Source organism: Nomascus leucogenys, chromosome 4, assembly GCF_006542625.1.
Source record: "Nomascus leucogenys isolate Asia chromosome 4, Asia_NLE_v1, whole genome shotgun sequence".
Taxonomy (NCBI): Eukaryota; Metazoa; Chordata; class Mammalia; order Primates; family Hylobatidae; genus Nomascus; species Nomascus leucogenys.
In genome coordinates this window covers 105,845,084-105,858,345 of record NC_044384.1, presented here as the reverse complement: position 1 = coordinate 105,858,345, position 13,262 = coordinate 105,845,084, and the positions used below count along the sequence as shown (strand labels likewise).

Here is a 13,262-nt window from a genome sequence, read left to right as displayed (position 1 = left end):
TCTCATGCCTCAGCCTCCCAAGTAGCTGGGACTACAGGCATGCACCACCATGGCCAGCTAATGTTTGTATTTTTAGTAGAGATGAGGTTTCACCATGTTGGCCAGGCTTGTCTCGAACACCTGACCTTAAATGATCCACCTGCCTGGGCCTCCCAAAGTGGTGGGATTACAGGCGTGAGCCACGGCACCCAGCCTCTGTCTCTTTTTAATGGAAAGAAGGCTGAGAATGGCAGCAAGGAATGAAATCCTTTCCTCAAATGAATTTTTAGATGCCTTAGTGTTTGGGTCTCGAGGTGACAAAACTTTTTAAAAATTATTTTAAACGGAAAGACCTTAAATTTTATTAAACCTGGGTTTTAAAAACATTTCTTTACTTTTTTTTTTTTTTTTTACTAACCAGGGTCAATTTTGAACACAACAATGTATCTGTGCCAGCCTACCAAAGGATGATGTCTTCAAATTCTAGTAATACAGTATGGTGAAAAAAAAAATTATAGCCTTTAGACTTTTACAAAACTAGTTTGAATCCCAATTCCGTGCCTACCATCAGTGAGTCCCCAAAACAAAGCACTGAAATTCCTGGCTCAGCTTTCCCTGGAATGTATTCATCACCTGCTGCATAGCCCCTAGTGCTTGCATAATGCTTAGTATGCGGTAGCCTTTTGGTAAATGTTAATGGCTTACACTTGGAATGTAAAACATCTGTGTGTGCGTATGACTTTTGTGCTCTTATAAACAGCTGATTTTATAATAAATACTTTATTGCTGACTGAAATGTACCTATTAAGTTATACCTCCAAAGTTGTATGTGGAAACAAGTGTGACTTTTCAGTTTATTGATTTTTGTCCAAATAATTTTCATTTTAAAGGTCTTACAGGTGAGGAGAGTTTAAATGCATTTAAACTCCATTATAAGCAATTAAAAGTTTTTCTCGGCCGGGTGCGGTGGCTCACACCTGTAATCCCAGCACGTTAGGAGGTGGAAGCAGGCAGATCGTTTGAGGTGAGAAGTTTGAGACCAGCCTGGCGGACACGGTGAAACCCTGTCTCTACTTAAAATACAAAAATTAACCAGGCGTGGTGGCGCATGCCTGTAATCCCCGCTAGCTAAGGCAGAAGAATTGCCTGAACCCAGGAGATGGAGGCGGCAGTGAGCCGCCTTCCATAAAACATCTTCTGTAGATATGGACTGAAATAGTGGATTTAAAAAAAAATGGCTTAAGACTAGATGTCTGGAAGTTCTTTATATTTCTTTGGTTTTAGGACCTCTCACTTTGTTTTCTTTTTATAGCTTTATTGAAGTTTAGTTGACATACAATAAACTACACACATGGAAAAGGGAAGTGTACAGTTTCATAAATTTTGACATTTTTACACCCGTGAAACCATTGCCAGTATTACAATAGTGAACGTATCCGTCACCCTGAAACGTTTCCTCGTGCCTGTAATCCCTCCTTTTTCTCCCCTCCCGCACAAGTTAAACATATATGTGCCATATGATCCAGCTGTTCCACTTCTAGGGAGTTAACCAAGAGAAGTGAACATCTGCCTTAAGACTTTTATACAAGAATGTTCCTAGAACCTTTCCTTTATTCATAGTAACCCAAAACCAAAATTACCAAATAGCCATCAACAAATGAATGGATCAACAAATTATGATATATCCGTACAATGGAATGCTATTCAGAAATAAAAAGGAATGAACTGTTGTGTTCAGGTTAAATTGAAGATTGCTGTATTTGAAGCAGATTTGCTTTCTTTGTTGTATTGATTTTCCTTTATTTAGCATATCCCCCCAAATGAAGGAAACTAGCCTAATATTTAATTAGTTACAGATGAACCATAGAAGGTTTTAAGTTACATTTGAGTAATTAAGGATTGATTATTCCTCAGCGAACTTACAGTAAAAAAGAGTCAAAAGAGTTTGTTTTGCTACAGGACATTTTTCTATAATGCCAAATAGCTTATACACAATTGGTAAATAGAAAATGATGTCCATGATGGTTGTGTGGGTTTGAATGAGATTTTTCATAGGCAAGTGGGAGTAGAATTGGAAAGGAAAAAGCCCTCAGATTGGCTGCTGCACAGATAGAACAGATAGAAATTCTTTTAAGTCTGGTTTGTGAACAATAAAGATTAGTTTCTGGAAAAAGAAATAGTTCTTGGACTCAGCCTCCCTCCCCAGCCTTGCTCAGCTTCTGAAAGATTGTATCTTCTCCTGTGCCTACCTTAAAACAACAGTCTCCATCAGTGGCTTGGAGTTCTACTTCAGTCTGCGTCGTTTTAGTGCCTGCAGACTAAAACGCAGTTTTACTTTATTCTGTTAATATTTTGTATATACTGAGTCAGTCCCTTACCATGCTGAGTTGCTTGCCTGAACTATTTGTTTCTTGAGAAACCAACTGTTATTTTTGTTAGACCCTAATTACAAAGTTGCATAAATTTTAAGTAGTCTCTCTCAACCGTATTTCTACCTCCTTTATTTTTTATTTTCCAGAATGAGAAGTTTTTTTCAGGAATATATATGGGTTTCTAAAAAAAACACCCCCCCGAATGTTAAAGTAATTTATTTTTAAAAATTTCCTGGAAATATTTTATTTAAAATGCATTTCTTACTATTTTTAGCTAATACCTCTTGCTTACTATGCGTCAAATGTTCAAAGTACTTACCAAAGATTAGCTCATTTAATTCACACGATGCTGCATGATGAATCTGGTATTATCGTTATTTTACAGAAAGGGAATAAGAGGATCAGAGAGAATGAGTAACTTGCCTAAGGTCACACTACTGGTAGTCTGGTTCTGTAGGCTCTGTTCCTACTATGCTACATTACCTTCTGTACCCTGTTGAATATAATAAACTAGATTTGATTATGGTATTTTTTGTATACGTTAAATTGATGGTTTCATAGCAAATCAAAACCTTGTCAGCATCAAATATACAAGTGAAAAGAGTTGCAGTGAACTCATAAGGACAGCAAACTTAACAGCTTTGTCCTTTTAGAAGCTGGGAAAATGATGTCTAATTTATACTCTGTAATTGTCATAATAAGTAGTTTTTTAGAAGTCTTCATTTCATTTGGTTTAGTTATTTATGTTTTACATTTCTTCTTAGGCATATCACACCTGAAAAATTTTTTGTGGAAGCTTGTGATGATGGAGCAGATGACGTACTTACCATTGACCGTGTGTCCACAGAGGTTACCCTTGCAGGTATTTTACAGCCAGATTTAGAAGTTTAGGGAGAAAGATTTTATACATAAATTACAATAATTAAAAAACATCACTCAGAGGTATGTTAGTGTGTGGATCTCTGAGTGCATTCTTATTAAAATTTTTATTCTTGCTACCTCATTCATAGGTTGGTGCAAAAGTAATTGCGGTTTTTGCCATGAAAAGTAATGGCAAAAACCACAATTACTTTTGCACCAACCTGTAATTTTTGTGCATCAATTTTATGCTGTCTCCTTTTTTGTGAAAAGGAGAAATGATCTTGAAAATTTTAGGTAGCATTTTACTGTCTGTAAGGATTTAAAAACATAATATTTATTACTTTTTTTCCCTTAGCTGTATTTTAACAGGATTGGTTTAGATAGCTAAGCTTCTTTCTAGCTGTAAGATTTAAGACATTTGAGAGTGAAAAAGTTGTTTCAGCTTTAAGAGTATGGAATTTTAACAGCTGCTTTTGTTTTGAAAGCTTTCATGACTATGAGGAAATTTAATAAATGAAAAATAAAATATACATCACTGACTAAAACTTGTAGGTGTTCTTAGGCAAATGATGTTTATAAGTTTTATCTACCTATCCAGTTATACTTTGGTTTTGCTTTTCTGGGAGGTGAAAAACAAATTTTTTTTCACTTGTGTGGACCACCCTGACTTCCAAATAGATAAATACGAAATAATTTTGGTGGCAAATTAATATACCATGTGATAACATATTTAGAATTTCATATTTCATTTGTTTAAAGATTCTAATTCACCCCTAGAGTTCTATATTTATTTTTTTCTTAAAGTACAATATTTGAATAACCATAGAGTAGACATTCAGTAAATAGCCTTTGAGTGGTGAAGTGAAATACGAAAATATATTCCATGAGATAATGGGGTGTAAGACAAGTATGGCTATAAAATTTCTGTTTTTTTGATTATGTGGCAATTCTGGTAGGTACTATTAGAGCTCTGTTTTAGTTTGATAATTTGACATTTCCTATTTGTCTGTTGCTTGGTGGCTGCTCTCTCAAGAGAGCTGATTGGTTTTAACTAGTGTTAGTACACTTCTCCTAAAGTTTAAATTATACTACTCTTTATACCATGTTGATACAACCTAGTGTCATACAAGAGCTTTAATGTGGGTGTATTTTCAGTTATTCTTGATTTTTCAGTAACGTTTTATTTGTAGGTAGAGATTGCAGACCCATTTGAATAGACTGAAAAGCTAAAGGTCATGAATAGTTTGAATGTAAAGATGATGATGCCAAACAGTCATCAGTAAGACACATGATAAAATACTTCCACGCAAAGTCAGTACTGATGAGGGACTGACTTGCTGACAGTTTCTTAGCCAGTTTGTTTTCACCATTGGGAATGCAGACTATGGCATTCCCAATAATCCTAATGGGATTATTTTTTCTTCCATGAAAAAGCCTAACGTACATTCTAGGAGTTATCACAGTTTTATTGCTATTACACTCCAGTTTACATAACTTAATAGCTCTATCAATAGTGCATTTAAGTTTAGGAATGTTGCTTTTCTTAGAACAAATCATGCAAATTGATGTAGTCAAAGTAACTACTGAAATCAAACTAAATTTCTGTTTCTGTTGGTGAGCTTTTTGTGTGTGATTTTTCTTTCTTTCCTTTCTTTTAAAGTCAAGAAAGATGTTCCTCCTTCAGCTGTCACAAGACCAATATTTGGTATACTGGGCACAATCCATTTGGTGGCAGGTAAGAGAAAATAAGCTAAGATGGGCAAAGAAGGTAATTAACAAGGTAGTTAAATTGATAATATTAGAGTGAGTATACGATGAAGTAATACTTTGTATCATGCTTTAAGCAGGAAATCTCTTGGTTAAGTATTTGTCATCAATTTTTAAAAGAAATACTCCCCAAATGGTAAAATTTATCAGCGTGAGGTTCTATTATTTAAAAAAAAGTTTTGTATTTTGTTGTATTTCAGTTAGAGTTGAAATCCTTAGCGAGATAATTTTCACAAATGGAGTATGTAAATAAATTTTTTTTTTTTTTTGAGTTGGAGTTTTATTCTTGTTGCCCAGGCTGGAGTGCAATGGCATGATCTCAGCTCACTGCAACCTCTGCCTCCTGGGTTCAAGTGATTCTCCTGCCTCAGCTTCCTGAGTAGCTGGGATTACAGGTGCCTGCCACCACGCCCGGCTAATTTTTTATATTTTTAGTAGAGACGGGGTTTCACCATGTTGGTCAGGCTGGTCTTGAATTCCTGACCTCAGGTGATCCACCCGCCCCAGCCTCCCAAAGTGCTGGGATTACAGGCGTGAGCCACCACGCCCAGCCTGTAAATAAAATTTTTAATGCATCAGGGACCAGGGTATTCTACACCTTCAGCCCTGTGCTAATAGGACATAGTGCATGTTAGCAAATGTTACTTGGTTCTGAGTTGTTAAGAAGGTGATTTTTGTTTAGATTTAATTTGATTGAGCTTGTTTGAAGTTCCTGTTGTTTCAGGCACCATGCTAGATGCTGAGTTATAAAGGATGAAAGGCCATTTTGCCCTGCAGTTCACAGTCTAGTGAGAGAGGTGTGTAAATAGTAAATTACTGCAGTACAGTGTGACAAGTTCCAGGAGAGACATGTACATGGCAAAATTTTCAGAGAGGGCACTTGTGGGTAGAGTGTGGAACAGACCTGAAGAATTAATTGAGTAGGAAAGGGTTACTCTGTTTTATATATTTCTTGGGTGAGGAGGTGGCAAGGTCAGGATTGGTGTATTGTGCATGATGTTGTGATGACTCCTTGATTCCTGACCACTCATCCTTGTAATATTGCAGCAGTCAGTTAGGTATACTGCTCCAGCACACTTCTCTACCATTTAGAGAGACATGAAGGACATAGGAGTGGTGTGGAAGGGACATTGCCCTGTAGTGTCAGATCTCACGTCCTGATGCTTTAAGCTGCCTGCTGGGAAATGATTAGCAGAGGCCTGTATCCCTTGGGGGTGATGAAAGAGAGAAGTATTTTCTGTCTCTACTTTCCATTTACTAAGACAAATGCTTTGGTTATGAAAAGCTTTTGCTTTTATCTTTTTTGAGAAAAACGTGACCTTTCAGTAAGAATTTTTCTAAATAATATGCTGGCCTTTCTATTCATAAATTGTAAGGTTGCTTTAAAAATGGGCCTTTTATCTGAGTGGCACAATGTAGTCTCATTCTACTAGCCTTTTTTTTTTTTTTGAGACGGAGTCTCGCTCTGTCGCCCAGGCTGGAGTGCATTGGTGCAATCTCAGCTCACTGCAAGCTCCGCCTCCCAGGTTCACGCCATTCTCCTGCCTCAGCCTCTCCAAGTAGCTGGGACTACAGGCGCCTGCCACCACGCCCGGCTAATTTTTTGTTTTTTTTAGTAGAGACGGGGTTTCACCGTGGTCTCGATCTCCTGACCTCGTGATCCGCCCGCCTCGGCCTCCCAAAGTGCTGGGATTACAAGCGTGAGCCACCGCGTCTGGCCTCTCTACTAGCCTTTAAAGTTAAACAATAAGGACTCCTATTTCTACCTTTAGAGTTTTTCTATTTTTATAATTATGTGTGTTTGGCTTGCTTTTTGCAGGTAATTATCTTATAGTCATTACCAAAAAGATAAAAGTAGGTGAATTTTTCAATCATGTAATCTGGAAAGCAACAGATTTTGATGTCCTTTCTTATAAGAAGACAATGTTGCACTTAACTGATATTCAGGTAAGAACTGGAAATTGTTACTAATTGCAAAGCCCAAAGAAGTGGCATGGGCTGGGGAGAGGAGGGTGAGGGCGTTGTGGAATACAAAGAATGCTGTAATTATTTTAACAACCTATAGAGTAAGGTCACTCTAACTACTTTTCTACCTAAGCATAAAAAATATTTTTTAAATCATTTGTTGCTCTTGTTTTTTTTTTAAAAAAAGATTCAGTTCTTAAATTATGCAATTTCATATGGAGAGAAGGGAAAACAGAAATGCACATGTACTCAACACCAGATTTAACTTCATATCCTCTTTGTAAAGAAATAAAATATAAATACCTTTGAAGTTCTACTCCTCTTAACTCATTCGCTTCTTTCCCAGAGAGGTTTTCTCTATTTTTACCACATGTGAATGTAAGTGTGTATGTATGCTTATGAAATGTGTATATATTCTTTCAGGCAGTTTTCCTTTTGCACTATTCCTGTATGCACAGATTTCAGTAACCATAGTTTAGTTAACACCAATCCCCAAACAGCATGGCTTAAATTTCAGTTACTCCAGTTTATTAACTGAAGAATTAACCCACCAAAGATGAAGGTGCAAAAAACAAAAAGCAACAACTCTGGAAGAGAAATTGAAATTGAACATAAATGGAGCATAGAAGAAGTAGCTGACCATGGGAATGCTGACACTATCACCATTCAAGGGACTGTAGGTACGCAGCCAGAGGTCCTAGTGCAGGCGAACTGACCGACATTAATGATGGAGTGGCTGTGACGAAAAGGATGACAGTATCCCAGAGGAAGTGATGCCTGCAACAGACTTCCATTAAAGGAAACCTCGGAGATATTTCCCAATGTTGAAAGTGAAAAGGATAAAATGTCAGAAGTTGGTTTAGACTTAGGAAGGTGTATGACAGTTCACCAGGGATAGAAGAGATATTCTGTATCTTAATCTATATGACAAGAAGAAGGCAAGCACTGTTCAAGTCTCTTGATAAATTTTTTTACAAAGAAATAAAATATTTTTTATTCTCGGTGTTTCTAATGTTTTAAATTACAATGTGCTAAATATTAGTTTTATAATTCATTTATGCTTATAATTTACTATATATAACTTACAAGTTAATATCTACAACTTATAACTATATAAGTTAATATCTATAACTTATCTGTAACTTACAATAGAGTTTTTAATGTTTTGACGATAATTTTTAAAAGTCATGAAACAATCATAGTTTTTACAATTGACTGTTAAGATAGCTTAAGATTATTAAGATGAAAATAACATGGTAATTTTTACATTCCCACTTTACAAAGTAAAGACTGCCTGTATTCATATTTAAACAGGATCTGTTTTTGCTCGGAGTTTGTATGAAACTTACATGAATGGCATTGCCCTGTTCTGATTCTTTGAAACTTACTTTTGAAAGTCAACATTGTTTAGAGATATATACCTATTGAGAGTGATTATTTTCTTAATGTAATTTTAGTTACATGTTTGCTATTTAAAAATTTTAAGTTGTATTTTTATACCCAATTTATAAGAATGTTTGTTTCTAGAAGAAAATATATTATTCTAAAACATATAACTTAGGATAAACATTTTAAAAAATAAAATTATAGCACTGCCTACCTAAGTAAAACTACAAGATATGCTTTTTATACTTTAGAATTTCTTTTTTATTATATATATCAAGAAATATATATCAATATATTCATTCTCTACTAGGCATATTTTAAAGAAATAAAAACAGCTGTGTTTATTTAATAGACCAGTCATATTTACTTAGACAATTTCTTCTTGATTGTTATTCTTTGTTGTCAAGCTGTGTAGCTAATTTTAAAAGCATGTCTGAGCACAAATAAAAAAATTTGTCTATGTAGATTTGTAACATGTAGATTAACAAGCTAATCATTTAGTAATGATTAAACGTTACTAAACATTAACAATTGTTTTTTAAAACAAGGATAAAAACAAATGTCAATCTTGGTATTCACTGGGAAAGCTAGTTAAAATGGTTTCCCAAAAATAAAGATAAATACTGCTTTTACTGGACTTTTTAATCTTTGTTTTAAAGAAAAAGAATTCCATTTTACTTCTCATCCATCCCAAACCAGGGAACGTTTCTTGAGAATGTGGATGATGTTAGTATCTTTTTTTTGCCATCTGCATTATTGGGCCGCTCATAAATTTATGTGTTTTATTTGTCAAATGAAGATAGCTATGCTAACTTAGCAGGGCTGTTGTGAAGATTAAAGGGAATCTTTGGAAAATACCTGGCACACAGTAGGCCATAACTGAAGGTGATGTTTTGTTAAAACCACTCTTCTGCCCTTGAGAATAAAATTTGTAAAGGATACAAAGGGGAGGAGTCCTACCTAATCAAGTTACCTAATAGTACCCTACAGTGTTTATTGAGTATCTTCTGTGTGTCAGGAACTGTCCTACGTCCCAGGGAAATGGCGAGCATCCCCTTCACTGGCTCAGTCCTTGTGCCAGTAGTCTTTAATGAGACTGGACTTAACAGGATTTAATTTGTATTCTTTTCTCATGCTGACAGATTCCTTTTCAATTATGAGCTATACTGATTTTTCTTTGTTTATAGTTACAAGATAATAAAACCTTCCTAGCGATGCTAAACCATGTCTTGAATGTGGATGGATTTTACTTTTCAACAACATATGATTTGACCCATACTTTGCAGCGGCTATCCAACACTAGTCCAGAATTCCAAGAAATGAGTCTCTTGGAAAGGGTAAGCTTGATCTTCAATTATTTTTATTTTTAGGTTTTTAAAAGGGTCATGTCTCTGTTTCATGTATAAAAATTTATATTGATTTTTCTCAGTCCTGGCTATCTTAGAATCGTGTATGAGGCTTTGAAAATATACCCTGTTTTAAATACACATCACAATCCCAGTGTGTGAGTCCTTGAATCTGTGTATGTATACAGCCAGAATTGAGAACCACTGGTGTAGATATTCAGAAATCTTTGTGTAAACACACTTGTAAGTTATTAGAGGAAAATCTTTCAGAATTTGTATTTCTGCATAAACATTACCAGGCTACCAAATGCCAACTCTCAGATGTCAAATCTTCAAACTAGCATTGCATTCATTTGTAATTTCTTAACAGTGTTCGGTAGTGTAGCAGTTACATTAGCAGTGTAATTAGGCTTATAAAATTCATATTCTAACAGTTGATATTTCTTCTGTAGTGATGGTTATTTATAATTTTCATAACTAAAAATGTAACAAAAGTCACTAAGAACTTGGAAAATATCCTTTTAAGGTTTTTTTATTTTGCTTTTTTTTTTTTTCTTTGAGACAGTCTCACTCTGTCACCTAGGCTATAGTGCAGTGGTGTGATCTCAGCTCACTGCAACCTCTGCCTCTTGGGTTCAAGCAATTCTCATGTCTCAGCCTCGTAAGTAGCTGCAATTACAGGCGTGTGCTAACACGCTTGGCTAGTTTTTAGTAGAGATGGGGTTTTGCCATGTTGCCCAGGCTGGTCTTGAACTCCTGGCCTCAAGTGATCCACCCACCTCATCCTCCCAAAGTGCTGGGATTACAGGCGTGAGCCACTGTGCCTGCCCTGTCTGCCTTTTTTTTTTTTTTTTTTTTTAATATACAGTGAATGTATCTTTAAAATTAGGTTTCAGATGATCTCAACTTAAAGTTTATTTTGTTCAGGAACCTGGATGATTGCTACCTTAATTTTTTTTGACACACCTTAGAAGTGTTTAATGAGAAGACAGAATTTAAAAGGTCGCTCCATCTTATTAGGTTGGACAATGTGAAGTTGCCAGTAATTGACCATTTTTGACCAATAAAAATGGTTATTTCATATGGTTCAACCTAAAATAATATTTTAGTTGACTGGCTTTTTTGGGTGAGATTTTACACTAATTTATTAAAATTGTATGTAGACTTAGGTGGAAGTTTAGGTGCAGGCTAAGCATTCAAGAAACTTGGCTTTTAACTACAAAGAGACTTGCTTTTAAAAGCAGTTGCTATATTCTCCATTTGTTCATGAAGCATCTCTACAACGCCAGCCATGTACCAGGCACTATACTAGCCCCTGGGGACCCAGAATGAAGCTGTAGACCCCGTCTTGGAGCCTACAGTCTGCTGGGGAAATGGCAGTCAAAGAATGGTTGCTATAATGGAGATATGTACCAAAGTGAGGTGGGATCCTGAAGGAATGAGGGTCTTTGCCTGAGGTTGTCAGGGACAACTTTATGAAGAAAGGTATCTACAGAGGACAGTAACTTTACACAGAAAGGTAACTTTTGAGCTGAGACTTGATGAAGATTTGTTGGTCAGGTGACAGTGGGCCGGGGGGTTTCCAGGCAGAGGTGGTGGCAGAGGCTAAGCTGAAGAAAAAGCCATCTCATCTGTTGGGATGAGATGGGAACGTTTTGTCAGCTAAACGGAAAGTTAGCCGAGTGTAGTGGTTCATGCCTGTAATCCCAACACTTTAGGTGGCCGAGGCAGAAGGATTGCTTGAGTCCAGGAGTTCAAGACCAGCCTGGGCAACATAGGGAGACCACAGCTCTACAAAAAAACTAAAAAATTAATCAGGTGTGGCGGCACTCACCTGTAATCCCAGCTACTCAGGAGGCTGAGGTGGGAGGATCACTTGAGATAGAGGCTGCAGTGTGCTGTCATCACGCCACTACACTCCAGCCAAGGCAACAGCGAGACTGTCTAAAAAAAAAAAAAAGTTAATGTTAACATAGGGAATCATAAAAGTGATAAATGGAACATACATACCCTAAATATTTTAACTTAAAACATGAAAGTTTTACATTGGTGAGTGTTTTTATGTATGGCCATAGGATTTTCTTTGTTTTTGGTTCCTTGATTCTGAATTGTCTTCCCTGTGTAAATTACATCCATAAGGCTTTCCCATTTGGGCCACTTTAAAGACTTTGACACTTACAGAGAAATCTGTGTGCAGAATCCTGTACATTTTTACTATGTTCTTTTATATTTTTTTGGTTGCCACTCCCACTCCAAATTCAACAGCAGGCTTGCCTCTTATCAAGTTATGTTCCAAATCATTTAACTTTATAGAAACAGCAGTCTGTTTTTCATCTTATTTCATTGGTTTATAAAATATTTAGTTAAACTATATAATGATGAAATAATAACAAGTACGACTGGCACAAACTCGGGAACACACACTTGAATCTCAGGAAGTGCGATTCAGCTGGTTGTGGTCGAGTGCAAAAGCCATTCCCTGTGACTTCTGGAGTTGAGGGTGACGGTGGTTCAGTTGGTATGCTTCATAAATAGAATTGATTAATCTACTGAGTAGAGTCAGTTATTTTGTTTGTTTTTTCTTTTTTGAGACAGAGTCTTGCTCTGTCACCTATCCTGGAGTGCAGTGGCGTGATCTTGGCTCATTGCAGCCTCCACCTTCCAGGTTCAAGCGATTCTTGTGCCTTAGCCTCCCCAAGTAACTGGAACTACAGACACGTGCTACCACGTCCGACTAATTTTTGCATTTTTAGTAGAGACATGTTGGCCAGGCTGGTCTCGAACTCCTAAGTCTCAAGTGGTCCGCCTGCCTTGGCCTCTCAGAGTGCTGGGATTACAGGCATGAGCCACCATGCCTGGCCCTAAGTAGAGTTGATTAAATATAGATTGTTGAGGGAGCCTCTTCTGCATTTATGAAAGTCAGAGTGGCCAGAGATGAGATCAGAGAGTTAATTAGGGGCTGCCAGATCCTAGGACTGATTAGGCCATGCAGAGATTTGGTTCTTCAGATGACAGAGTCTGAAGAATTTTGAGCAGATAGGAGACAGGACATGTTAGAGAACTGCTGGTAGCATTGTGGAAAAATGAGTGGTGAGGGCTAATGCCTAAACTGGAGGCAAGGGAAGCTGTTAGTAGTTAGGCTGGAGTCAGATGTTGATAAAGATAGTGGGAGTAGAAATGTAAAAAAGATGGATTTTGAAAGAGATTTAGTACTTGACAATTAAATGTAAGGGAAAGAAATACCCTAAGACTCCTCCCGGGTTTCTGTCTGGCCTGAGACAATGAGACAGAAATACCCACAGGAGGTACAGATTTGAAGGGGGGAAATGTATTTTGTTTGAGGCCTGTCAAAGAAACCGGCTTCTAGCCATCAGAAAGAGACATTGATTGGTGTAGTTTTCTTTCTGTAGAAAGTAAGCTTGGCAGGAGATATTTTATTAAATTTTAAAACTTCTCTCAGGCAGATCAGCGGTTTGTATGGAATGGTCATCTTCTAAGAGAACTTTCTGCACAGCCAGAGGTAATGTACATTAAATAAAATCTGCTTAATTGTTACAGTCCAAGCTTTAATTCAATGCATGTTATA

At 36.7% G+C, this 13,262-nt stretch overlaps 1 protein-coding gene across 1 annotated transcript in view; it reads left to right on the top strand.

Annotated features, from left to right (window-relative positions):
* The window catches only part of SACM1L (SAC1 like phosphatidylinositide phosphatase), a 57,104-nt gene that overhangs the window by 11,256 nt on the left and 32,586 nt on the right, over nucleotides 1-13,262 (top strand). Inside the window, exons 2-6 of the mRNA XM_003256968.3 lie at nucleotides 3,116-3,213; nucleotides 4,873-4,947; nucleotides 6,799-6,926; nucleotides 9,518-9,667; nucleotides 13,137-13,196. Of these exons, the coding sequence (XP_003257016.1) occupies nucleotides 3,116-3,213; nucleotides 4,873-4,947; nucleotides 6,799-6,926; nucleotides 9,518-9,667; nucleotides 13,137-13,196 (511 nt within the window). The remainder of the gene's footprint in view (nucleotides 1-3,115; nucleotides 3,214-4,872; nucleotides 4,948-6,798; nucleotides 6,927-9,517; nucleotides 9,668-13,136; nucleotides 13,197-13,262) is intronic.